The sequence below is a fragment of the Sylvia atricapilla genome, chromosome 1 (assembly GCF_009819655.1).
Source record: "Sylvia atricapilla isolate bSylAtr1 chromosome 1, bSylAtr1.pri, whole genome shotgun sequence".
In the NCBI taxonomy this organism is placed as follows: domain Eukaryota; kingdom Metazoa; phylum Chordata; class Aves; order Passeriformes; family Sylviidae; genus Sylvia; species Sylvia atricapilla.
The window spans coordinates 112,919,199-112,946,447 of record NC_089140.1 but is presented as its reverse complement, the minus strand read 5'-3'; the positions used below and the strand labels follow the sequence as shown (position 1 = coordinate 112,946,447).

General features: G+C 35.4%; 1 protein-coding gene across 3 annotated transcripts in view; it reads left to right on the top strand.

Annotated features, from left to right (window-relative positions):
- The window catches only part of RB1CC1 (RB1 inducible coiled-coil 1), a 67,168-nt gene that overhangs the window by 29,917 nt on the left and 10,002 nt on the right, over positions 1-27,249 (top strand). For all 3 annotated transcript variants that reach the window (XM_066330995.1, XM_066330987.1, XM_066331003.1), the window contains 11 exons: positions 4,741-4,911; positions 6,687-6,871; positions 7,771-7,957; positions 8,039-8,120; positions 8,943-9,004; positions 10,008-10,111; positions 12,515-12,641; positions 18,362-20,277; positions 24,007-24,166; positions 26,353-26,461; positions 26,582-26,822. In XM_066330995.1, coding sequence (XP_066187092.1) covers positions 4,741-4,911; positions 6,687-6,871; positions 7,771-7,957; positions 8,039-8,120; positions 8,943-9,004; positions 10,008-10,111; positions 12,515-12,641; positions 18,362-20,277; positions 24,007-24,166; positions 26,353-26,461; positions 26,582-26,822 — 3,344 coding nt within the window. The remainder of the gene's footprint in view (positions 1-4,740; positions 4,912-6,686; positions 6,872-7,770; positions 7,958-8,038; positions 8,121-8,942; positions 9,005-10,007; positions 10,112-12,514; positions 12,642-18,361; positions 20,278-24,006; positions 24,167-26,352; positions 26,462-26,581; positions 26,823-27,249) is intronic.

Genomic DNA, 27,249 nt, shown 5'->3' with positions numbered 1-27,249 from the left:
AATCAAATTGCATTGCATTGAATGCTGCTGCTTTGTTTTCCAGATGCAGGTGTTTTTGAAGTGACTGACTCAACTCTTCTGTAACTTGTTTCTTGGATAACTTTCTGAATGAAAGCAAAAGCAGAGATTGGGGTGGGATAAGTAATAGGAAAGTGTTTTATTAGTTCGAGTGTTAATAATTTGATCTTTAGGAAGATGTATAATTTTATGAATGCTTTTTATCTTGCTTATTTTTCAAATAGCCATTTCTTTTGGAAAGCCAAAAGCTTCTTGTAGCATATAAACAAAGCAACACTACTATTATTTCTTTGCCTTTTTTATAAAAGCTACATTTATAATACAAATAAAGATTTTCGTGGACCTAAACTAACGTTGAGTTCAGTATAGTTAAGCCTTTATTAAAATATAGGGAAAAAACCTAATGTTTAATTGGGATAAATTTATATTCTGTATATCTGCATTCTTTATTAGCTGACACAGAGGTCCTCAGAAGGACCCAGTCAGTCAAGTTTGCATTTCTGCTGCGGGAAGGATACAACAGTGCTAACTTTACTTTCAAAGTTAATCTTTTAATCAGTGAGCATTATAACCTCTTAAAATTCTTTTGCCTATAATTTTCCTTCCCTCTTTGCTTTCACTTTAGCTGATACTTCTTACATTTTCTAGCCATGTTTGCATAGGTATAATATATTGTTAAAACACAACATAGCTTGATCAAAGAAAACAATTTCTATTGTCTTTGACACTTTATTTTGTCCGTAAGGTACAACTGGAAGACTGAATCAGTGATTTCTAAAACTCATCTGTTGTAGGGAATATCATGATGTGATCAATTTTATATATTGGTATTTTGGTTCTGTCTTAAAATTAATTGGAGAATTTGGCTTAATTTTAATGGTTATCTAAGATTTTATTAGTACAGAAAAAGCTGAGGAGCAGACTGGACATTACAGGGGTTTTTTTTCTTTAGTAAAACACAAGAATTGATTTTTTTGTGTAAAAGACTTTGTATTGGCTGAACTCTGAGACAGTCCTCTGTCTTGTTTGTTCAGTTACACTGTAAGGTACTTTCTACTATTTTAAAACAAGAGTAACAAAACCGACTAGATGGGTTGTGAGGTAATAAATTCAATTTCTATGTAGTATTAACAGAACACAAATGTAGTATGTTTTAAAAATCACTGTTTGAAGAGATGGACATTAAACAATTGCTTCCAAATAAATTATAGAGGTCCAAAAGACACAAAAATGCAAAGAATACTTTGGTTAAGTACATACCCTACCTTTTTTGATCTGCTTGTGGTCTTGTCTGACATATACCACGTATTTTAGAGGCTTTGTCTTGTATTTGTCTTTTCTGTCCTTCTCTTATCTAACATTAGGCATAAATCCTTTATTTTGACTATTGTAATTGTTTTGTATCTGCAGTCAGTTTTTATGGGGAAAAATTTGCGATTGAACGTACAAAAAAAGCAGTTTCTTTTTGTATTCTTGGCATAAACAGAATTGGCAGGTAGGGAAAGTGCTTCAGTTAAAGTATTCTGGCCACCACCAGAGCAGTTGTGATTGGTAGATCCTGATCCATTTCAGTTCACGAAAAAAACCCAAAGCTTTGGAGTAATGTTTTCCTGATTCTCCTTAAGAAAACATTAATTTACTCTGTTTTAATAGGAGCACATAGCAAATAATTGAATCTTTGCTTAACTGTTGATTTAGAATTAGTTGAAAGCAGAAGTGGTCTGCAGCTGAAAAGGAAAATAAAATCCTAAATAACTATCTTGCAACATTATTTTTCTTTTAATATTCATTTGAGATGACACTTTAATATAAGAAGAATAATAGAATAAAATGTCACTTTTTAATTTGTTTTGCCTGCATTCTCCCCCACGTGCTTTCCTCCTTGGAAATATGAACCATACAAATGGTTTGTGATTACAATTCTTATTTCAAAAGCTGAATTCAGGTAAGATTTTCCTGAAAGCTTAAAGCACCAGAGTAGGAGCTTTATACATTTGGTACTGGTGGTCTTCACATAACTGGTGTGTTGCACTGAGTCCTGCTAAGTTTCTGATGATTCTAGCCTCTAGATGCTTCTACAAAACAGCACTTCTAATTACAGAAACCTTGACTGCAGTAAAAGCACTGGGTAAGGAGGAGCTAACCAGATTTTTTGTTAAGTGCTGTTGTAGTCACCTAAATAAGAGACTAGGAATGGAAAATACTTTTAAAAGATGAAAAGAGCAATATTATCTACCAGTGAAAGTAGAGCTGGATCTTACAGATGCAGTTAGGTTAAAGATGGGATAAAACCAGTGAATGGAGGAAATAAGTAGAGAAACGAATGAGAGGAATAGCTGCTATTTGTAAAAAGAGGTAAAACACCATTAGTTTAAGAAGATAAAAAGAGGAAAAAACCCACTGTCTTGTTCTTTAGTATTTTGTTTGTGTCTAGGTTGGGATAGACAGGTATCTGCTAGGGAAAGCTGGAGCTCCCCTTGGAATGGAGAGTGTAATCCCCCTCCCTCCAAATTTTTACAATTTTGCAATTAGGGGCTTTAAGGCAAAGATATGGGAATTGGAATAACAGTTCTTTACTAGGAATATTAAAAATACAAATGTGGTAGTACAAAAAAAAACCAAGCAAACAAACAAGCAAAAGTCCTAGAAACCCTGACAGAGTCAGAAATACAACCTGATGCCCTGGTGGTCAGGGTGCTGGAAGCAGTCCAAATAAATCCTCCTGGAGTAACAGATGGGGATCTGTTGGAGTAGAGATGACCCTGTAGAAAGATTCCAGTGGTGGCAACATGGGGCTGGTCTTCCTCTGGAATCCAGTAGAAAACCAGATACCTGGTGTTTCTGAGTCTCAGTTTTTATCTAGGTAGGAATGGTTGGCTCCTCCCATGGGGTGGAGCATCTCACAATGGGATGATGTAATATTATCAGTCATGTGATGAGCCTTAATGACCTATTAACAGAAGATACTCCTCTGGAGGGAGGATGGGTCCTGGGAGAGATCAGGAACGTTGTTCCACCTGGTTTTTACAGCTGGCCGTTGAACAGAAGGCACTTGCCCCCTCCCCCCAGGAGTTTTGAGGAATGGGTTGTACAAGAGATAAAGAAAACACCTCCCCAACCAGTTTCAACAGATGGAAAATAGAATAAACATTTTTGTTTACATACTGCTACTCAAGGCAGTTTGTTAAGAAAATCTTCTGGATGTTGTAGTGGCCTAATTCAGGATGTCTTAGGGAGTAATCCTGAATAGGATGGCTGAAAAATCAATCTGGTTAGATACTTCTGTTACTGTTTCTTGAAGATGGACAAATGAGAAAAGACCAAGATTCATAAGACATCAGATATGAAAAATTAACCTTTGTTTTCGGAGAATTTATATGTATTTTGTCACATTAATAACAGCACTAATTGGTTATTCGAAGGTGTTCTGGGCTAATTACTAGGCTTCAGTACTTTCCCATGAAGTTTTTGGTTGGCTGGTTGGTGGATGGTTGTTTTGGGGTTTTTTGTTTGTTTTTGTGGGGGATTTTTTGTTGGTTTGGTTTTTTGTTTGAAGTAAATGGAAGACCTATTCTTTATAGTCGCGCCTTAATGTTTCTCCTCTCCAGATTCTTCTCTCTACCCCCTGCCCGAAGGTTGTTTCCAGAATGCTGTGTGTGAAAACTTAGTTAAATTAAGGGGAAAATACACTTTTACTTATGTTACTATTGAGTCAAATAAATGCTTTTTTTGAGGGTGGGGGTTGATTTGTGTGCTCTGTAAGTGGCATAAACCCTGCATGTTGATAAAAGAAGGCAGTCCTGTGACAACCAGTGTGACCTCAAAATAGCATCCTTTTCACTGGATTCTCTTGTCGGAGATGGCATACCATAACTATTTTGGATAAATTTGGGCAAATTTATTTATCTTCTGCTGTCACCTAGTGGTTTTTTACTATGTTTTCAAGTAATATGTTTCAGATTCAGACTGAACTCTGCCCTTTGTAAGAAGTAGCAATTACCTATGTTGTTTCTAGAATTCCTATTTTAATTTACTACTCTTACAGTGAAGCCTGAAGAGGCACCCTTAATATCTGTAGACATTGGTAGACTCCTAATGTTTCAAATTCTTCTTTTTTGTGAATAACAGTGTGCAGTGGAATATTCTGAATTAGATTTTAAAGTGTGTTTCCGTTAGGAAAAAAAAAAAAAACTCTGGCAAAAAGTGTGACAAATATACTGTTTTTCCAGGGGGTCTTTTCCAGTTCCTTAGAAATTATCTGCTTTTTTAAGTAGTCAATTAAAGCGCTCATTTAGTGGGAAAAGAATGATGATTCTTGCAGCTTTTTTTTCTCACTTTCCTCCCTTCTGCACTTTCCATTGAGCCATGTTCATGATTGGTTTTGATTGTAGCTGTATGGACTCTCTCACAGGTCAGACTGTCCATTAGCTGTAAAGTGCCTCTTCCTCCTGCACCTCGCCTTGTCCTCTCCTCAACCAGTGTCCCTTCCCTTTGTAAGGATCCAGGTTGCTGTGATGGTCTGGTTGGAACACTTTAGAAAAATTCATGCTTTGATATATAATCCACAAACTCATTTACTCAGAATTCTGAAACAGAGGATAGATGTAGTCATACATTAGATTAAAAAAAAGAAAAAGAAAATACCGCGGCTAAAAAAACGTCATTTAGCTAATTTAAGTCACCTTTCAGTGTGTCAACTACTAATAAATTTCTTTTTTTTAGCTTGATCCAAGGATCATCCAACCCTTTCTGGCCGAATGTCACCAAACTATCATCAAACTAGATAATCAGAATATGAAGGCAATTAAAGGTCTTGAGGATAGACTCTATGCATTAGACCAGATGATAGCAAGCTGCAGCAGACTGGTGAACGAACAAAAAGAACTTGCTCAGGTAATACACAGTTGTGTGTGCAACACTGGATGATGGTAGGTTTTTGTTGTGTTTGCTGTTAAAGTTACAATGAACCAGTTTTCAACATGTCATGCTGGGATTGATCAATAAGCTGCTATTTCATTATAATTTGGCATTTAAATATTGGCAGTTTTTACATCTTGTCATGTTTTGACATAGTTTAAAGCTACAGTAAGAAAATGAGAATTTTAGTTAGAGATATGTTATGAGAGTTAAGTAGATCAATTTTAAATTTGAGGGGAAATACTGAATCCTTGGTAACTTATCACTCAGCAGTGCAGGATCAGAGAACAGTTTAATGGTTGATCATTAGTATTGTAGTAAGGAGAAAAAGTAGTATGCCTTCATTTTAAGACCATGTAATTTTAAGTGATAAGAAATCTAATGAAAACCTATTTTGTATTTAAAATATATATTTTATATGTAGCTCCTGTTTTTAGCAAACACTCCAGTATCATGTGGAAGTTATTTCATTAAATACACTTTCTGTAAAGAGCATCAGTTAAATTGATAATTAGAGTTTTCCTTTAATGTCTTGTTTGCTGCTGAAAGTAAACGAAAGTCTAATTGGCAATGCATGATGGTGTTCAGATTTTCACCATGACCTTGGAGTTGGGACTCTGAAAAAAGGCATGAGTTTCTTACTCCTGCTTGTACACTGATATATTATTAGTAGGAATAAATGAACAATCTTGCCTCCCTATTTTGAGGGGGGTTAGAGGCCTCTTTTGAGGAGGGCAGTACTGAGCTGAGAGTTGTGTGGGACCATGCTCCCTGTTACATCTATGGTCTGGTTTCTGAAGGTGGTTACAAGCAATACTTCTGGCAGTATTGTTTAAAAGTGCAACTTGTCTCTAGATAAATCCAGTGAGTCAATTTAGAAGCAAATTTGTGCTAAATGACAGTCTTGCAGTGTTTATATTGTAGCCCAGTGCTAAACTCAAGTGACGTTAGCATGATGGCTAAGCTAGTCTTCCCATCCCTATGCTTGGTTGCCCTATATTGTGAGTAGTGCTTTTAGCTATTTTTTCTTTCTTCACTTAGAGCTTACCTCAAGTTTGCAAATCCCACTTTGGAGTGAGAAGCCTAGCAGTCAGCTGGAAAGAGAATTTGTCACCTTATTTAAATGCTACTGTAAATTTAGAATTTGTACCTTTTCAAAACTTGGCAGAGACTTAAACTTTCAAATCTTTGTCCTTGCCATTCATTTATTTTTATAAATTGTCTCTGCCTTTACTTATGATGTAAGGGTGCATTCTGCCTGCAAATAAAATATGTGGCTCTTGAGAAGAATTAGTTTCACATGTGAATTTCATTATGCAAGAAATATAAATTCTTTAGCCCACAGTACTATTGAACATGATATAGGTTGATGTTAAGTCTTGCAAATGCCGGAAGTTAAGAAGATGGTTGTTAGCAGAAGTTAGAATGATGGTTGATCCCTCTCCATCCTAGTAATTCTGTTTCTGCTTCATTAAGTTTTGTGGTCTGACTGGTGTTGGTTAGTTGTGTAACGTTCTATTAGGATTTTGTTGGTAACTATTTGGGAGTGAAATACAGAAGGAGATGGATTTGGACTGGATTCAGAATCGAAAGAAAGCAACTTTGGCACATGCTTTCTTCATGTATCATTCTGTTATACTTTGAAATGGTTACAGTAAGTTTGTTAAAATTCTTGCATGCCTAAAGATGTATCACTTTCATGCCTTTTGATTGTCAGGAAGCTTGTGTAACAAATGTCTTTCTTCCTCTAGGGATTTTTGGCTAATCAGAAGAGAGCTGAGAACTTGAAAGATCCTTCTGTGCTGCCTGATTTGTGTTTGAGTCATGCAAATCAGCTGATGATTATGTTAACTAATCACAGAAAACTGTTAGATATTAAACAGAAATGTACCACTGCCAAACAGGAGCTTGCAAATAATCTGCAAGTCAGACTAAAGTAAGTTAGCTTTTCAACTTTATATTACTTTACTTGAAGCAAGGTTGTCTAAGGAATATGTCTTTTAAGGAAATCATTACTATGGAAACATAAAGAGTTCTTGTAGTGTCTCTGTTAGTATATATTCCTGATTGCTTAATGATAACTTGTTTGTATTTGTTGTTTCACTTTTGATTCACTTCTGTCAATAAAAGCAATTTTATGTTTTTTTATTACTTGTGAGATATTCTTTCACTTTAAGTCTTCTCTGGCAGTGAAGTTGCTGTCATGTTTCTCCTCAAGCACACCAGTTCATCACCTTCTCAGTAGTTATCCTGTGGTTTAATTATATTGATGTTTGTGCTTGAAATTTATCTACTGATTGTACGATTAAGGAAATTGAAGATGTGGTTTCAAGATGAGAGAATTTGTTACAGGGGCTGTTTACTTGTAGTGCATGAGTGCATTGTGTGAACTTCCCAAACAGTGTTGTGTTCCTATTTCTTTGACAGCATTCCAAGCTTTAATACCTCTTGCTAAAGCTTTTCAGTAAGTATTTTATAAACAAAACTAGTCCCTTTTTTGCTCAGGATATATCAGCTTTTTTTAATTCTACCGGAGAAGGTTGCATTATTACTACTCCTAGGGTTATTTATGTTAAGAACTTGTCAAAAGCAACGTCTTAATTGAAATGGTGGTAGGTGTAAATTTTTGATCACTGATGTTGATATTCTCTATTGTGAGAAATAAATAGTAAACTGCTGGATTCTGAATAGCTTGGTGCTTTCGGTTAGCCTGTTGTTGTCCCATGTGAAATGATGTCATTGTTCATTTAATCCAGACATGTTGCTAACCTAATTTAAATGGGAAAAAAACCATTGCTAAGATGTGATTCTCTAAAGTGTAATCTGCTTTTGTAGGTGGTGTTGTTTTGTGATGCTTCATGCTGACCAAGATGGAGAGAAACTGCAAGCACTGCTTCGTCTTGTAACAGAGCTCCTAGAAAGGGTCAAAGTTGTAGAGGCTCTCAGCACTGTTCCTCAGATGTACTGTTTAGCTGTTGTTGAGGTTGTCAGGAGAAAAATGTTCATAAAACACTACAGGGAGGTAAGTAAATAAAACTTTAAGACTGAACCTTTGTATCAGCATATAAATTAACAACTAACTACATATTTTCCCCTTTCATAGTGGGCTGGTGCTTTAATAAAAGATGGGAAACATCTATATGAAGCTGAAAAGGCAAAAAGGGAATCTTTTGGTAAACTCTTTAGTAAGTACTTTCTCTTCTGTGAAGTCAAATTGTGTTAAAGTATATCTGTCTTTGTAGTTAAAATAATTTTCACCATATTCTAATTTCAATACCTGAAAATTTTCTTTTGCTTAAATAGGGAGTGCATGCTGGTCCTATTACAAACAAAATATTTTCTATTAATTAAATCAATTAAGTATTTCATATAGATTATTCCGAATAGCATGAAAATTATGATTAATGGTTGTAAAAGATACGGTTTCTCATCACATTTAAATGTGGTTTGTGCTTAAACATGCCTTGTGAGCTGTAGTGTTCTTTTAAATAACACTTCTGAAACTGTTACTGAATATTTAGGTACTGCTGTGACTTCTCCGTACTACGGAAAAATCTAAGAACTAAACCCATGTCTTTTAGAATTTCACCAAAAGTTTTAAAAATATAATTTTTTAAAAGATTCTGCTGAAAATATTTTGATTACTTTTTCTGCTAAGTCTGCAACTTATGTTCTGAATGAACAGCTAAAATAAAAAAACTGAGTGAAAGTTTATCAAATTCATTTGGTAAGGAGATGAGGAAGATTGCAGTGAAAATTTCGAAAATAAGTTGAGGCTTTTGCCTGTGTAAACATTAAGCAAAAAGAGGCTTCTGTGAAGGGAGTTCTGCTTGAGTGTGGGTTTTGCCTGATGTTCTGTGGTCATTTGCAATTTTATGTAGCAATCAATATAAGTAGTGATGCTTCCACATGTGGTTCAGCTGTTAAACTGCAGTAACTTCAGTTGCAACTTGAGATATTGCATTTCTTCCTTTAAATGAGTTGTTTGTTTGGATTTTTTCCTTCAGGGAAGTCTTTTCTAAGGAATCGTTTGTTTAGAGGGCTTGACTCCTGGCCTCCATCCTTTTGTGTATGTACTCATATCTTAGAGTTTATTTAATTTCTGTATAGTTTGATAAATTAAAAACCTGGGGTTAATTCATTGAAGCTATACGTCTTTTGCATTGCTGTGACACAGATGAAAAATGCTGGGAGCTAGTGTTTTCTGCCATTTCAAATGACCTGTATTAACACTGATTTGTAATTTACGGTGCAGTGGGAGAGGAAATGTCAACTCTCCTTTTTAGCAGTCCTTTTTTAGTCTGTGGTATTGAAAAAAAATTACTCTTAATGGTCAGAAAAAAGAAGCCAGGAGGAATAATTTGATCATCTAATTGTCTTGTGAATAATAGAGCAATAAAATTAATTGGATGGTGAAAGCAAGTAAAAGGTTTCCATGTAATCACTGGATGAGTGGAAAAGCATTTTTGCCTCTTAATTGGCTGATAACATGAGGACACTGTAATTAAGCATTGCTTGTTAGCTTTAATTTCATAGAGTTTGGTTAACTGAAGTAAGCTAACTCCCTCATTCTAATGTTGCCATCTTACTTTGCCTTTTTAACCTCTTCAGCTTCTCCTTTTCAACTTTTTTTCTTTTTTTTAATTGGATACTTGAAAATGAGTGCTACTTGTCAGTGTTTCAAATACTGAACTGAATTAATATTTGTATCTTTAGCAGCACAATTAATAAAGCTTCAATGCCATCTCTTATCCCTTAACTTCTAAATACATCCATAATCTTTATGAAGATTGGCAGTAGAGAAGGAAGTTGGACTAGATGCTCATTTTATGTCCTGTCCCTGAAATACTCTGTTCTACTGTTGCCCAAGCACTGTGGATAGTTAATCATTACAACTGTAAGGGGTTTTTTAGGGGCACAGGACCAGACGTGGTTTCCTAGAAATTAAAAATCCTTTGAGTAAGAAATCAGTTTACTGTTAACTTTTCTGTGTTACTTTTAAAGCTCTTTTTAATCCTTCTTTAGTAATCGGATACTTTACTGTATTGTATATGTTAATATCTTCTTTACAGACACGAAAACCTCGCAGATTTGACAGTGAGCTTCCAGATATCTCGTTGAGTGACTTGCAGTTTTTGCAGTCTTTCTGTCCTTCAGAAGTACAGCCATTACTCAGGTAAAGCACCTTTTTACACTTTGTGTATTAAGGAAATAGCTTTCTTGGGGATCCCACCTCCATCAATTTTCCACCCCCTTAGGTCATTTTCCATAAAGAACAAACAAGGATATTTTCTCATCTGCTGCCATTCTTAAGTAATGATCTTCACTGACTTTATGCAGGTACATACATATGTGCTCAAGCTCTGGTGATTTGAACATAGCTATTCTGTATTGAGATGTAAAGGATTTGGGGTGTTCCTTTGATCTTCCTCAGAGCTAAAAAGCAAAAAAAAATTGCCATCAGTTTTAAACTGAAATAAACTTATAACTATGTTTTATCCGATCAGAATGAGATTTGATTCTTTTTGCTTTTGCTCTTTTTTCTGTGGTGTTCTGGAGGAAATAAAATAAATGTCTTTAGCTCAGCATGAAATCTTAGAGATCTTCTATATTCAATTACTACTTTTTCTGCAATTTTATTAAACTGATTTTGCTAAAAAGTGTATTCTCTTAAGTGCCTCTGCTGTCTGTGGAGATCCATAATTTTGAGTAGAAGCTCTAATTCTGTGTTTCTTACTTTCCAACAATGGGGCAGACATGCATATGTAGACAGGAAAGCTACTGGTTTGTCTCACAAGCAATTTACAGGATTAATTTCTTATCTAGAACTTGGAGACATCTTTGTGAAAAAAGATGACTGTAAGTGTGAGCTTCCAAACTCAGAGCAGTCAAGGTGGAGAAGTGCCAACCAAGATAATGGGCCAGAAATGGGCAGTAGCAAGTTCTGTGTAAGGTTCAGTCTAGGAGAAGATCTATCAGTATGACCACAGTCAGGTGTTGTCTGTATCATTATCCTCCTCCTAAAAGAGATCTGCAGTTAGAGATTTGCTGTGGTTCCTTTTTTTAGGGGGTCGTGGTTGTTTGGGGTTTTTTTAAGCCCTGGGGCTGGAGTTCCACAAAGTTGGGTTTGCATTTACAAAAGTAGATGCAAGAGGAGGATGCTTCACTGCTATCTGTCAGGTTTACCAACAGTGTTGGCCTAATACCTGTTACAGGTGCATAAGTCAGGAGCTGAATCCACTGCTTTTTTTCACTTGTATTTTGGACTAGCATTCTTTTTGATTCAGAATTCCTGACTATCTTTATGGTGGTGTTGATGGAGTTAACAAGTGTAGTGAGCTTAGTCAGCTTGACAGTGGATTTGCCATAGGGTCATTTTTTAGCTGATGTACCCTTTTAATTTCTCATGTTCTGCTCCTTGGCTTGCTCCTTATCAATTTTGTGGGTAAAAAATGTAACTATAGGATCTTATTTCTAATGTTTGCCTGACTTTTTAATTAGTGAGAATTTTATGACTTTCTTGGAAGTTTTTACTGGGTTCAGGAAGAATTTTGCCCTGCTGTTGTCAGAAAATCAGGCACTGACTTAAGATGTTTTAGTTTGAATTGCAATGATGTAGCTTTCCACTTGATGGCAATAGAGGTGGGATTATGTAATTTCTCTTGGTTTCTGGGTTCAGGGTTGCATTTGGTGAAAAATATTGAGGATGGTGGTGAACTTGCAACTGGAGTGGGCAAAAGCTGTTGCACACCTTGGGTAGATGCTGATCTTTAGAAGAAACTTGATAGCAGTAATATCTTTGGTGTTTTTATTTAACATATAAAGAGCAAGCAATAAGCAAAACTGAGACCCAGCAAAAAGTCCTTTTCTATCAGCACTGAACCTCTCAGCTGCATAATTAAAATGATGTTTTGATTTACTTACAGTGCTTCAGTCTTCTGAAATTATGGGTTTGAGCAATTATTGAAATCTTAATTCTGCAAAAATACACTTGATGCCACTTGCCCTATATATGGAATAGAGAATGCAGAATACATGAAGTGTAATCTGCTTTTACTGTATTGTTAGTCTAAATGAATTCTTGCTTCATGTTTTCAGCTTATCTTGGAACACTTGAAATGTGATCACTACACATTAATCAGTTGTTTAATTTAGGTTACCTATCATGAAAATAAAATAGTAGAGAATTAATTGCCTCTTCAAAGGAAGAGCTGGATTGGAGAGAATCCAACTGGAGACAAAATATAGTAATTTGTAAACACAAGTGTTTCAATTAGAGATCCAATCACTCCTGTTACTGTCGTTGGAACTCTAGATACTACTGGCAAATGCTTTCCTTGGGAGAAAAGACTGGAATTACTTGCTCATCACTGTGTTTATTGTTATGGACTCCTTAAAAGTGCTCAAGTTTTTAATTTTAAACAAAAATACCAAGGTGTCCTCATAGACTTTTTTCTGTATAAAATAGATGAAATACAGAGGGGAGCTTAGTGTTGTTGAAATACACATACAATAATTTAATAGATTGGAGTATTAAACTAACAGTGTGGAAAAAAAGTAATCCTGTACTGTTTTTAAGGGTTCCCATACTTTGTGACTTTGAACCTCTTCACCAGCATGTACGTGCTCTACATAACCTGGTCAAGGCAGCACAGAGTTTGGATGAAATGTCACAAACCATTACAGACCTGCTGAATGAACAAAAGGTATTTTTGTTTTTCTTTATCAATCAAAAAGAGAATACTATATTTAAAACAGTAGAATATTTTCATAATATTGTTTTATCCAACACTTTAGAATGCATCTTTGTTTTTCCTGATATAAAGTTTAACTGCATAAGTTTTCTGTCTAATCATGAACTAGTAAATATTCTGAGAATATGTAACAGATGTTTATATTCCACAGAAGTTGTAGAAGTAGAATTGCACTATTTATATTCTTGTTTTCTGTCATTTTCAAATCTTCGGTCTGCAGAATGTGTGCATTCTGCTTTCATTGCTTTAGTTTGCATTCAGTGGATTTCTTACTTCTCTAGATTTCAGCATTGTTTCTTAGGTCCTTTTGGCACAAGCAGTTAAGGAGATTTTAGGGCTTTGGTTGGCTTTGTAGTCTCTTTTTTTTTTTTTTTTTTTTTTTTTTTGAGTGTGAAAGGAACAGATGGTAAAAAGATTTCTTCTTAGTTTTGCTCAGTCTGTCAAAAAGATTCCTTCTCCTAGAAACTGTGTTTCTGCCAATCATTTCTGCTTCTGTGTATGCAGCCTCTAACTTTCATAATACACCCAGTAGGTTTCTTTTAGCTTCTCACTGTGTCCTCTCTCAGGGAAGCACTGGGTGAATTTAGCAAAGCTTAAGATTTTTTGTGAAGTTGACTGCTTCAAACTGCGTTTCTTTTGCTGTAGAAAATCAGTAAGTTTTTCCAGGGGCTGTGTTACTGTCTGCAGTATAAACTGTAGTATGCACTTGCCTGTCTGGAAACATCCTATATAACAGATAAGGCTATGGACATGTTTAATTTAATTTTGAATAGCAATTTCCTGCTTAAACCAAGTGACATGAAGTTCTCTTTTTATTTCTCTGGGATTTGGACAGTAGATTTATTGGAAATCTTTTATTTGTGTAAAATATGAAATCTGGGCTGCTCTTTGTTCTGTAATATAGAAAAGATGTGTCAATTTCCCAGCTGTTTGCTCTCTTTATGAAGATTGTTTTTCAAATGAACAGCCATTAAGGATGAGAATATTAGGACCTGCACACTGTAACAGCCATTGACATTGCTGGAAGTGAAATTCTGTGAAATCTTGGCGTTTTCTGAATGTACCCTTACAACAGACCTTGCTTTCAAGCATAGAAGTTCAGTCCTAAGATAGAGCATCCTGAAATTGATCTCGTAAGAAACCAAGATAGTGACAGTTGTTCTGATAAATTAATTTTTTCACTAAGGTTGCAGTGTCAGAAGAAGGTGAAATTTGGGTTTTAATTCAAAATATGCATAATAACAGTAGAAAGATAAAAGAAAATATGCCTGAATTTTTGAAGTCTTAGTAGTTTATCCTTCTTTGTTCAAACATGCTTATCTGAAAAATTTTTATCAGTATCTGGCTGTACGGGAAAAGATGTTTTCCAGATCAGGAAAATACACTCTTTTCTTTTACTTTGGTTTGACTAATTAGGATTCTTCACTCACACAGAAATGTCAGGTGCTTAGACAGTTTTGGATAATTGTCTCTTTCCTCAGAGTAAATTGCATTGCACAGTCAGAGCTGGGCCATTCATGATGTCATCTTGAAAATGCCCATCTCTGTATGTCATTTCAGTGATTCATTTGAACTGTTTTTGGAATTGAAGCAAACAGATTTGTCAGAGATTTTTTCTTTTCAAAGGCTATGGTCTTGTTACTACTTGATGAAAGACACAAGATCTTTCTCTGTGTTGCTTTGCTGTGCAGATAATATAGGAGTGTTTTTGAATTATGCTCTTTTTGCCTGTGTGGAATTACTGAAGTAATTTTTAAAATGTTCCTTTTTTTATCTTCAGTATTGCTGGGAATTCACAGTAAATAATCAGAAGGATGAATAAACATTCAATAATTGTCCTTAGGATGCCTGCATCTTCCTGCATGCACTTGTTCTGGTGGTGAACTGTTCCATCTTGGCGCAGACTTGGCAATAACTGTGCAGGTTTCGAGTGTTGCCCATATTATTACTCTCATACTCTTCTAAGGAGACACATTGAACCTCAGTGTTTCCCTTTCCATACTTCTGGCAGCAGAAGTCTGGTTCTTCAAATTTGACTGGAATCATTTCCCTGGATTGCTGGTAGTGCAGCAGTTGAATTCTGTCTAGGTCAAGTGGAAGTTCATCCCTACTGCATCACTCAGAGCAATTGTCTTTTAGTAGTTGCTTTAGGCAGGAGAGAAAAGTTGTGACTGCAAACAAGTGAGCAAAGAGCAAGTCAGAGGAGATGGAATGCCTTACTGGGAATGTTGAGAGTATTTCTTTTCAAGTGTCTCCATAACTCTTAACTATTTCAGCTTTCAAGTTCATAGAACATTAATGATAACTTTTTACTTTAGTATATTACATCGGAGCAGTTAAAGGACATTTTTATGATTATTTGTTTAATTTGTTAATACTTTGAAATCTGTTTGCATTTTTATACCTTCTGCTCATTCTTTGTAATTCAATACCCTCACATCAAAGGTGTTGCTGTGTCCTCTTATTTCCATAACACAAAGCTTAAGCAGATCAACAATTGCTTAAAGATGTCCAGGAAAAGCTACAGTGCTGGTGGGCAAGATGATTAAGGTAACTTCCTGATAGTTAGTGAGTAATTAACATATGCAATCTTTTGATATTAAAAGTTTCTTTTATAACAGAAGCTGGCTTTTCAAATCAGACCATAAATCTACCATTTCTTCTAGTTGAGTTTGAAATTGAAACACTGCTTGTAATCTTCCTGAGAATTTTGCCATTCCCTGACTATTGTTTTTCATAGAAACATAATTAGAGCAAAGCATGTAATCCTGTAATACCTGAGAACTTGGAAATTAATTCTGCTTTTCTGTCTCTATTTTTTTATTGTTTGCTTTTGACTCCTTGTCTTAGTTTAGAGCAAATTTGGGAGAAAACGCCTGAATAAGGTTCTTCTGGGAAGCAAATTTAAACGCCTTCTCAACTGGTCTGGGAAAAAAACTTCATTGCAAAAAAGTGGAAAAAACTATTTATTTAACAAACAAAGTGCCTACAAGCACAAAAAATGAATAATATGAAACAATAAAACCTTTCATTGTTGTAAAGTGAGATGGCAAATTTAATAAGTCTTATGGGTATCTCAGCTCACTCAGTCTGTTGTTAGTTCTTCTGGTGCTGGAAAAATGCTGTCCTGGGCCCCAGTAGGCTGCAGGTGCCAGCTCCTGGTGCTCTTCTGGGTTTTTCAGTTCAGACCAGGTTTAAACAGTCTCAAGAAAAAGGAAAAAAAAACAGTCTAGGGAGCTGCTCTGCTTCAGCTAACTAAGGCTAATTAAAAGCAAAGGAGATTTCTATCCCATTGCCTGTCTGTGCTTCAGATGAGCACAGTCTGGAGAAGGAATGTAGAGGAGGGAATGCTGCTTTTTAAACAAACTCTGCTTTTTTTTTTCTCTCCTTTTGCTCTCAGAACTAGTTTTAAAGGTACAGAACTTAACATACAGCATAAACAGAACAGACAGTTGGGGATACCAGCATCAAAAAGTCACCTCAGGACATTCATCTTCCTTAGTCATTACAAAAATTAGTGTATGACATGTGCATACATTGCTGCCTGTAGATTGTAAACAAGGTAGACGGCAGGCACAGGCTTCTCAGTAAACAAAGTTTACTTAGTTGCAGCCGCTCAAAATGTGAGGTTTAACTCGTCTCTAAGCGGTAATCTGGTGCTCTCATTAGACACCCTGCACACAGCAGCCACTGCTGAGACATGGAGTGTGTTACAGCCCCAGGTCATGAGGAAACAGAGTTCATTATTGTTCCACAGAGTGACAATTTTTTTTTTTTCTTCTTTATGCTATATCCTTACTCTTTTCCTTCTGGGATGATTCTGCAGGGTTGCCAAAAGTAAATACTATCATTCCTTTGCATGTGGATTTCTGTAGGACTTTCCCATATTCAAAGTCTTTTAAGTGCTTTTTGTAGTGCGTGTGCTTCATATCTGTGATGCTAGTTTTTGTTAAAGCTCTGGTATATTAATGCTAGATGTTTGTCGCTTAAAGCATGCTTTGAACCCAGGCATGCATCAGCACACACAGTACCCTTCAACATGTATTTTTGTAAGCTTTCTTAGACAAAAAACAAGCAGAAATTAAATCTGAAGGAAATGCTTAAACCTGGGTTAATAGAATAATTTAAAAAGGAGCACTTCCTTTTCATTTTTTTGTCTCATGTCATGTTTACTTCTCTTAGGTGAATATTCTGTATGCAATGGCCACAAGGTTTTTTTACAATGTATTTAAAAATCTTTGTATGGTTTAGTTTCATAAAGTTGCAAAAGCTAAGGGAGCTGAGGGGCAAATGCAACTCTTCTAAAAAGATGAGCCTTGAAACTGGTAATAGATTCTTCTTAAATCATAAGTGAGATTTGTTAAACATGCTACATCTCCATTAAAAGAACATTTGCTTGGTACAGAGGAGGATAGCATCCCTTTTTGAGTAACAATCATTTTTACAAGATCAAGAAAGCAAAAACCAGATATTTATATGGCAGCAGATCAACAATTTCTATCAGTTCTGGGATTTTTGGAGTTCTGTTGCTGAACATTTATTGCCAAGCTCCACTAACTGTCGCCAGTCAAGTAGCTGAATTCAATGGGTGGCAGAAGTTTCTTCAATAATAGCTAACATAGTAAAGAACACCAGACATGCATTTTAGGTGCATTGAGGCAGTGTGGATGGTTTGGGAAAGAGGCATGAGCAGGATTGCAGAATTATCAGCTGGAGGCAGCATTGGCTTTTTGAAGAAGAGCAGCCCCAGATTTCCAGCACTTTGAGACTGAACATCTTAGGGGAATTTTCTACTGGAAAAATTCCCATGGGTTTTTCTTCAGGTACTATTTCTTTTCAAGGCGGTCACATTTCTTAGATGAATAAAATCAAACAAGTTCTTAGTGATAAAGGATGGGAGAGCAAGTTAAAGGCTGAGTTATGATGTTACAGAGAATACATCTGGGATCTTTCAGATACATTCAGAAACTGTATCTCTTCCAGTTTGTGATCCTGTTGATTCTGTGCAAACCCCTTCATTCTGTGTGTCACAGCTACTTGCCTTATGTGTTTTAACTGTGTGTGTTTCGCTGTGGTTTTCCTAGAAAAAATTGCTTTGCTATCCATCCTATTACAAACTTTCTCAGGAATGTGTCCTTGGTGGATACTGAGGCTGTACATTACTTTTTGCCTTGCACTGGAATGTGTTCTGTACTTGCTGAAGTTTAAGGTTTATATTTTGTCTTAAGAATCTACAGATGTATCACTGGCATTAGGGCTTCCATATTCCATGTTGTATATGGTAGGTAATAGCATAAGGTACTAAAGGAGTTTTTAATAACAGTATTGTCAATAATAGAATGAAAATATTTTAGTAGCAAAATTATTAGGAAAACTGAAATAAGTAGGCTGTAAGGAACCAAAGCCTGTTTCAACTGGTTGGATATGCTCTGCATAGGACTTTTGGCTGGGTGAGCATTTAGTATTTATGTGTTTACAAATGATGCTTTTCTGAAACTTAATGGAAGATCTCCTTGACTTTCTGCAATTTTTACTTAAGTTTTAGTAGCATGTAATTTGGATTGTTACAAATAATAAGGCTGATTTTTTAAAGTTCTCATTTCTCCTGGTGGTTTTGAAGTAATTTTTAATATTATCAGTTCTGCTTATCAGTTTGTGTTTATAACTTGCAGGCCTCCAATAGTCAAGCATCGCCACAATCTGCTACCACCCCAAGGACGGAAAGTACTACAGGAACCGCAATTGCTACCTCTTCAAGAACTCCTCCATCACTCAGTCTTCAGGGTCCCCTGTGTCCTCCTGTGTGTCCCCCAGCTCCATTAGAAGAGTTGTCTCCAGACAGCATTGATGCTCACACGTTTGATTTCGAAACAATTGCCCATCCAAACTTGGAGCAAGCTCTTAAGCAAGGATCATTAGACTTGGATTCATTAGCAGAGAGTCCAGAATCTGACTTTATGTCAGCAGTAAATGAATTTGTAATAGAAGAAAATCCAGTGTCTCCTAATGTCATTAGTGACCCACAAAGCCCGGAAATGATGGTGGAATCTCTTTATTCTTCAGTTATCAATGCAATAGACAGTAGACGTATGCAAGATACAAGTTCTTGTGTAAAGGACGTTTCAGTAGAAAATGCTTCTCTCAGTGTTTGTGTGGAGAAGTGTAGGGTTATTGCTCAAGACTCAAAGATACATTTAAGAGGTATTAAAGAAGATCTTTGCCATTTCAGAACACTTGTACAAAGAGAACAGTGTGACTTTTCTAATTCTTTAAAATGTACTTCCTTAGAAATAGTAAATACAATTGAAAAGGTAAAACTTTCACTTGAAAAAGCACTAAATGATAAACATCAAAATGAATTGCAGTCTTTGAAAAGTGAATATGAAACTAAAATTAAAAAACTAGTGGAGGATGGTGAAGAAAATAAAAAGAAAATCAAAAAGTTAAAAGGTGACCTGTTAGGCCTTGAGGAAGTTCTTCAGAATAAGAATGATGAATTTGCAATAGTAAAGAATGAGAAAGAAGCTGTAGTTTGCCTTCAGAATGAAAAAGACCAGAAATTACTTGAGTTGGAATGCCAAATGGAGACACAAAATTCTGAAATCAAGGAACTGAGGCAGTCACGTGAGATAGTACTTGAAGACTTGAAAAAACTTCATGTTGAAAACAAAGAGAAGCTACAACTCCTGAGGGCAGAACTTGAGAGTTTAGAGCAAAGCCATTTAAAAGAACTGGAAAGCAACCTGCAAGCCAGGCATTTACAGGAATTTGAGAAGGTCCTAGCCGAGCACAAGGACTGTTTGGATAAATTAAAAAAAGAGAACCAGCATAGACTTGAACAAATGCAGGAATCTCATGAAGTAGTTATGCAAGAGAAACAACAACAAGTAGAAGAGTTACAACTCAAGGTTTCAGATCTGTCTGATTTGAGGTGCAAACTAGAAGTTGAACTTGCCCTGAAAGAGGCAGAAACTGATGAAATGAAGCTTCTTTTGGAAGAAAGCAGAAACCAGCAACAAGAGACCTTAAAGTCTCAGATTGACAAGGAAACTGAAAGCTTAAGAAAGGAGATAGATAAATTAAACAATAAAATACAAATCAGCAGTGAAGAATATCAAGTGGGCTTATCAGAACTGAGGACTCTGATGACAATTGAGAAAGATCAATGTATTTCTGAGCTAATAAATAGATATGAAGAAGAATCAAATTTGCTTAGAACTGAATTAAATAAAATAACTCTTCTTCATCAAAAAACTGCTGAGGCAGAAAAAAGACTTTCAGAGCGAATAACAGAACTGCAAAGTAAGTTAGAGTTGGAAATGAATGCCCTAGAGAAGGAAAAAACAGAAAAATTGTCTCTCTGTGAGCAGCAGGAAAAATATGAAGCTATTATCCATAAGCTAAAGGAAGAGAAAGAACTGTTAGTATCTAACCAAGAACAAGACAGGCAGTTGCTCATTCAGAAGCTCAATTGTGAAAAAGAGGAAGCAGTACAAACTGCTTGTAAAGAGTTTGAATTACAGAGGGAAGCTGTTGAAAAAGGGCTTTTGGAAAAAATACAACAACTTGAGATGCAAGTGAATCGGAGGTACTGTAAGAATTAAGTGACTGTATTTTCGTAGTATTTTAATGAATATGGTCTATTCATGACAGGCTGTGCAGTAACTAAAATCGTTGTATTTGTAATATTGTTTATCTGTATTGGTTTCTATAATCATATTTCAAGTTACTTCCATTTTATAGGTAGTGATGTTCCCATGTCTGTAGTTAATCTCAAAGATTGTAAAATATGTTATACAGGACAATTTCAAGACAGCAGTGGAAGTTTTATATTTCAGTCATGTTGAAGGAATGTTTCCACATGTGAGAGCGTGCAGTGACTGGCTTTTAGGTTAGCCTGATAACTTTCTTTGTTGGCTAACTCTACACAAGGTTGGTGATAATGGTGGCATGAAAACGTGTGCGAGAATTTATACAGGATTGACTGAGAGCCGTCCCATGCCCACATGGACTTCCACTGACTTTTGCTGCCCCACTTACATATTTCAGGTCTTCAGTTTGCACTTCGTAATGAAACACAAAGGTGCAACGTAATCTTAAAGAACATCCTAACATCACCATTTTTCTGCAAAGGTTATCTAATTTCTGCAGAGATTTTCCATTTTAAAAATATTTTTTTTCCTTGCCAAGAATGCATAAAATTATTCTTTCTGACTTCTCGTATCTTATGTACTTACAAGTTTGTAATGCCTGCCAGCAGCCTAGATTATGTTGTTATAGAATGGAAATAGTCAAAATTTTCAATGTGGCTTAGGCTTAGCAACAGTATGCTTTTTTAAATGCTAGTATTTATCATTTATGTTCTTGTAGTGTGAATCAATGCAGCAGATAAATCTTGTTTGTAAAATATCTTAGTAGAGAAATTTTTTTCCCAGATATTAGGCTATACCAAGTACATGAAATGGGAAAAGATCAATAAAATGGACAGAATGGACATTAAAGCAAGAATACTGCATGAGTACAGACTTAAGTTAGCTTTTAAATTTTGAGTATGAATGTACTGTTAAAAAAACAGTAGGAGAAGGTGCAGAGTCCAACAGCATAGTCCAGGGGAAATGGGACTATCTGCTTCACTGCAATTGTCTGCTACCTCAGGATTTTCACATGCAAGCAAATCTGTCATTATGTGATGTTGTGTTAGTGCCTCTGTTTGCTTCTCAGTGTATAAAGGAATGCATCAAGAAAATATTGTGTCTTTGAATTAAAACTGGGATATAATGAAACTTTAGAACAGCACTTCTTAATTGAAGAAAATATTCACTTAATGAAATATGGTGAAATGAGAAGAAAAATGATAAATTCTGCATCCTTTTCTGTTTGTGTATTAATGCATTGTAGTAATCTGAAGAACTTGACTCAACAGGAAAAAGATGTAGCTATGTCATCCGACTTTTTAAAAATCCACCTACACTTCAAATTTGAACTTGTGAGCACAGCTGTGTATATTCTTATCCAAACTAGATAAAACAGATAACGTATTTCAAAGAAATATTATCTGCTTCAGTCTAAAGAAGTGCTGTTAGTTTGTTACAAGTTCTGTCAAGTAATTTAATCTTTAGTGTGACATTGAAATATATTTTGCCTCCTAAGGCTTCTTTTTATGCCTTTATTCTTCTGGTTTTTTGCTCTAGGAATCAAGATACATTTTGTTTTATCTCCCAAGGGCATATATGTTAAGTAAATCTGTCCTAATATTTCAAACTCACTATTTAATTGTTTGATTTTTGAATTCCTAAAACCCCAGGCTGTGTCAGTAACTCAAGTTGATTTGTTATCCTCACTCACTGTTTAGCAGTTAACTTGTAATGGTAGGAAACAACTTTTATTTGGCATGTGACTGTATGTTTGGTGGTTTCTGCAAGAGTAATGTTAGCAATTTAGAAGGTACAGACAGATAGAGGGATTGTTAAATTTGACCTGAATATTGCACTGGTGTCAGGAGTTTAGTTTTTGAACTTTCATGAAAACTAACAGAAATATTTAGAGTCAACAAAAATTTTTTGCTATCCGTGCATACAGTATAAAAATTAACATGGTTTGGTGTGTCTGAAAATCAAGAAATTTTGATTAGGAAAGATAATAAAACTGCAAGACATTTGTAGTTCGATTTATTCTTTCTGCACTATGTACTAGTGTGAAACAGTAGAGAAAACCAGGATATCTTTAATGATTTGTTGTTGAGCATTTTGAAACAATTTTATGGTTAAGTAAAATATCTGTAAAGAACATTAAAAGTAGAACAGGAATCCCAACTGCTTTGAAGATGGCATTAGTGCTTTGGTATCTTCCAGTCTTGGTATTGTCCAGCCACTTCTGTCAGACCACTGTAAGTTGTGAAGCTTCTCTGCAGAGCACATGTCCTCTCTCTCTCTTATCTAGACTTTGTTTAGAAATAAATTGAACTTCAATCAAGCACAAAAATGTTTTCTCAGTGGCACAAAAAATATTTGCCTGACGTTTCATGACCTTCTTTTTTCTACTTATTTTACTTCTGACTTCAGGAATGTCAGAGGCTGTTTAGCCACTCTGAGAACTTCAGTTGGCTTTCAGAGTTCTTTTATTTAAAGCTTCTTACGGGCTTTTTGAGTGCTTAGCTTAGTGCATAATAGTTTGTATATTCAGTATATGCCCACGTGGTAGATGAGTAGCAGTATTGTTAAGTACATCCTTTGTCATTTTAGAGCAGTGCAAGTGTTTGCTTGCAAAGAAACCCCAGTCTAAAGGTATGTGCTTTAGATATCTTGAAAACAATACAGTTAGGCATTGTCACCATTGCTTAGTTGATAACACCGTTTCAGATTAGTATGTAAGCTTACTGCCTGGTACAGTGATGAGGTATAAAACCTGGTAATGTGCTAGCATCCTTTGCAGAACAACAATATCCTTTACTTGCATATCCTTTACCTGTCATTTGCAAACAGTAGTCCAGGCAATCCATCTGAGAGGCAGATGAAACCTGTGTTGGTTTAGTTCAGCTAAGAGCTTTGGATTAAAATATGATTAATTTTAATATCAGTATGGTTTAAGTATGATTCTGGTGCAGATGAATAATCGAAGTTTTAAATAATGCAAATTTTCACAAGTGTTGCCCAGTGAAGGGGTTTCTCTAGTCTAAAGTTCTTCAGGGGGGTTCTTGATAATTCAAGCCAAAACACAAAAGAGTATAATTAATTTTTGCTTCAGTGGTGTAAAATACTTGGCCTATGTAATGTTGTTTCAAAAGCCATTTGAGGTCATTATTCTTCCTGCTTTTGTGACTCTTGGTTTCCTTCACGATCATTACTGCTGTCCTCCAGATTCTGTGATCCAGAGTTTTGAATTTCACGTCTCGATTCCTTATCATCAGATTTACTGCTGAATTGTTTTCATATTTGGTATTTTTGAACGCTTTGCATTTTGACATACTAAGTATCTTTGTGAAGTTGACAGTTGTTTGTTCTTTTTACTACTTTCCACACCTTCTGTTACATTAGTAAAAGTATAAACAAAAGTCCTCCCTCACAACAAAGCTTAAAATTTGGAGCCAGCATGCCATACTCAAAGCACATAATGCCCAAGAGCAAGAACTGGTGAGATGCTCATGATTAAAACGTAGAATTGAACTTAGAAATGCCTTAATTGTTATATAGTATTTATTGAATATTTCAGAAATAATGTCTCAAAATGAACGTCTGACTGTTTTTTGTGTGTGCTTATTTCATGTATTGTCGGGCTTGGTATATGCTGCACATTTAAAGTCTGAACATTTTTTTTTAAGTCCTCCTGCGGAATCATCTGCTGAATCAAACTTAGTCGCTGAACTTCAGGAGAAGCTTCAGGAAGAAAAAATGAAGTTCTTAGAGCAACTTGAAGAGCAAGAGAAAAGAAAGAATGAAGAAATGCAGAACATCAGAACTTCACTTACTGCAGAGCAGCAGGTAAAAGCTGATTTTTTTTCTAACTATTTTTGCTCCCATGACAATTATGTTCTTTTGCTGCTTTGAAGTTAGAGTACAGTTTTCTCTTTTGCTCTGTAACAGTTCCACAGTCTATGCTTGTGTGATTATCTGAAGCCAGGATAGGATATGTTAATGAAATCAAACATTTAAGCATTTAAAAAAACCAAAAACAAAGAAACAAACAAAAACCACTGGGAAAAAAAAAAAAAAGGCCAAACCAATTACCAAACAATTGTCAATCCGGATACAGTTTTTCTGACTTCTTTTGCTTAAGGGCTTGAAATTTATATTCATTCATTTCTTTACCTGGTATCTTTCTGCAGTTATAACAAAATCTGTGGACAGCACTAAATTAATTATTTGAAATACTAACTGTTTTGGGATGCTGCTTACTGGCTTTTAAAGTTTATTACCATGGATAGGTGGTGTTTTGAGGTTCAAAGCATAAATATATTGTATTTTGAAGTTCAAAGTATGTTTCATTTTACATAATAAACCTAAATCTATGTACTCCTTATCTTGATAAAAAAATCATGTTGCACTGGATTAATATTTTACATCTGTATTCGTACATTTTTTTTCCTTTCAAAGCACCTTCAGCCTCTTAGTTTCTGTAGATGAGTCTTGAGTTCTTAAATTAAATCTCTGTTAACAACAGCTATTATCTGCAGCCTTGTTGCATTTAAATACAGAGAAAGGATTTTCTGTTTTAAGCACTTCTTACTGTAGTTGTGGTAGGATCAAATAAGGACAAAGAGACAAGGGTGGTGATCAGCCAGCTTGGTGAATGAATGCTATGAATCACTTGGTGCAGGGAACACAAAATTGCAGATGGCTATAAAGAAAGGAGTATTATTGCAATTGGGCTTCAAGCATTGATACTGAAGTTAGCCTTACATAGTAAATTGAATAGGAAATTTTTCCTACATTGCTAATCATTAGGCTTATTTTTCCATCATATTATTCCTTTGTATTCCCTTTTCCTCGTTATCTAATAGTATTAATTTTTGCAGCAGAGCATGAAAGGGAAGGTTCTGAGGCATTGACAGCAAATTCCAGGGAAAGCTGGAACTTTTTTTAAAAACAACAAATTACCTGCCTCCGCCTCAAAAAAGACCCCAACCAAGGCAAACAAATACCCCAAACCCAGAAAAACAGTGTATTAGTGACTGCTGACAGTTTACTTCACTGACTCTAGTGATTACTGAGTATTTTGGATATTTAGCCTGCCTTTGTGTTTTTTAGGTTTTGTTTTCTTTCCTCTCTGAAGTTTCCTTAGAGACGTCACTTATGCTTGTGGCAGGAGAGTTTGGTTATGCAGACATATAACAAAGGCTGCTTTGCCTTATGTAAGGTGTGTAGCCCACCAAATAGTTTGCATTTTAAGACTGAGAGTTGATAGGCGTATATCAAGACAGTCTTCAAATTCACAGAAAAACTAAAATTAATTAGACATATCCTCTTAATAAATGGTTGTTGGTAGGTTTTGTCTATCTCATCAGCAGCATTTCAAGAGTAAAAAGGCACGATGGTCAGTAGAAGGATTGAAGAAGTGGAGAGATTTGTCAGACTGGTACTGAAGGCTATGCAGGCCTCTTTTTATGTTCACCAATTTCAAGCTATTAACCAGGATTCCTGTGTATATTTTACAATAAATAATTGTTCACTGAAGAATTAATGCATGACTTGAAATGTATTTTTAATTGAGTTTATAGTGTATTAATAATGGTTTTTTTCTTTTCCATTGTATGTAACATTTCTGGATGCAGTTCAGCTTAATCTTAATAACTTGAACCCTCCAAGTAACTGTTTTAAATATAGACTGTTCAATTATTTTACACTAATTGGAATATAAAGCATTATATTTAAAGAAAAAACAACTTAGAATTTTAAAAAATTATTTCTTTATTATTGCACTACTTGTATGTATCAGGCTTGAGGGAATGAGAGAGTTAATAGTAAAATTAATTTTAAAAAAATTTACGGACACAAAAGTAAAATTTACAGGCCTTTTATCTCTTCATCAAAGCAATAAGTAAAAAAGTTTTTATTTCTTTTTTAATTATAATGTAGAAAACTGAAATGCATGCTGTCTTTTCTACTATTTTGCATTACTTTTTTACAGTACATTCATTATTTCAGTAATAATTCCTTTCTGTTTTCAGACCAACTTTAACACTGTACTGGCAAGAGAGAAGATGAAAAAAGAAAACATAATTAATGATCTTAGTGACAAATTAAAAGTGCTTACACAACAGCAAGAAAAAGATAAGGGTAAGCAAAGTTCTGAAGAAGTATTCACCTTTTCTAATAGGACTATTCCATTCTTTGCAGATGAGTTTTGATCCTTAGTATTGCTCTAATTAAAAGAAATTCTGTTCATTTGTGTCATAGATTTGATTGAAACACTTTCTGAAGATCGAGCTCGCTTACTTGAAGAGAAGAAGAAGCTTGAAGAAGAAGTTAATAAACTGAGAAGTAGTAATTTTTCTCCATCAGCCTACTTGGCAGCAGCGCCAGAAGCTTGTGGAGCCTGTGCAGCTGATGTGCCCGCTGACACAGAGAGATTGGTTGGTGACTTTGGGGTTGAAGGGAGAATGGACTCCACGATGGAAACCAGTATGATGGCTGTGCAGTAAGTATGGGCCATTAGAGTAGAAATGCACGAAGCAGGCTCTCATTCTGGAAATGTGTGCTCTTGGGTGGTGTGAAATAGAGATGAGCATGTTTAACTCTCCTCCTGCCTTTGATGCTCTTCCTGAAAATATTCTTTTAAACATACATGTACATACAATTGTGGTTTGACAGTCATTAGGAATGTATGGGTTTGATGACTTTGAAGTATGCAGCTTCAAGGTGAAACTTGGCCCCACAATCATGACGTAAAAGAATATAGCTGAGTATACAAAATGTAAGTCAAACAGAAGGAAAACCGTAATGGTGAATGAGTTGGGAGGCTGCATGTTCCTGGCACATCTTTTGAACCAGTGTCTCACTTTCATGCTGCTAGTATTTTAAATCACCCCAGGCTTCTCCCCCATACCTTTCACAGAGGTAAAGCC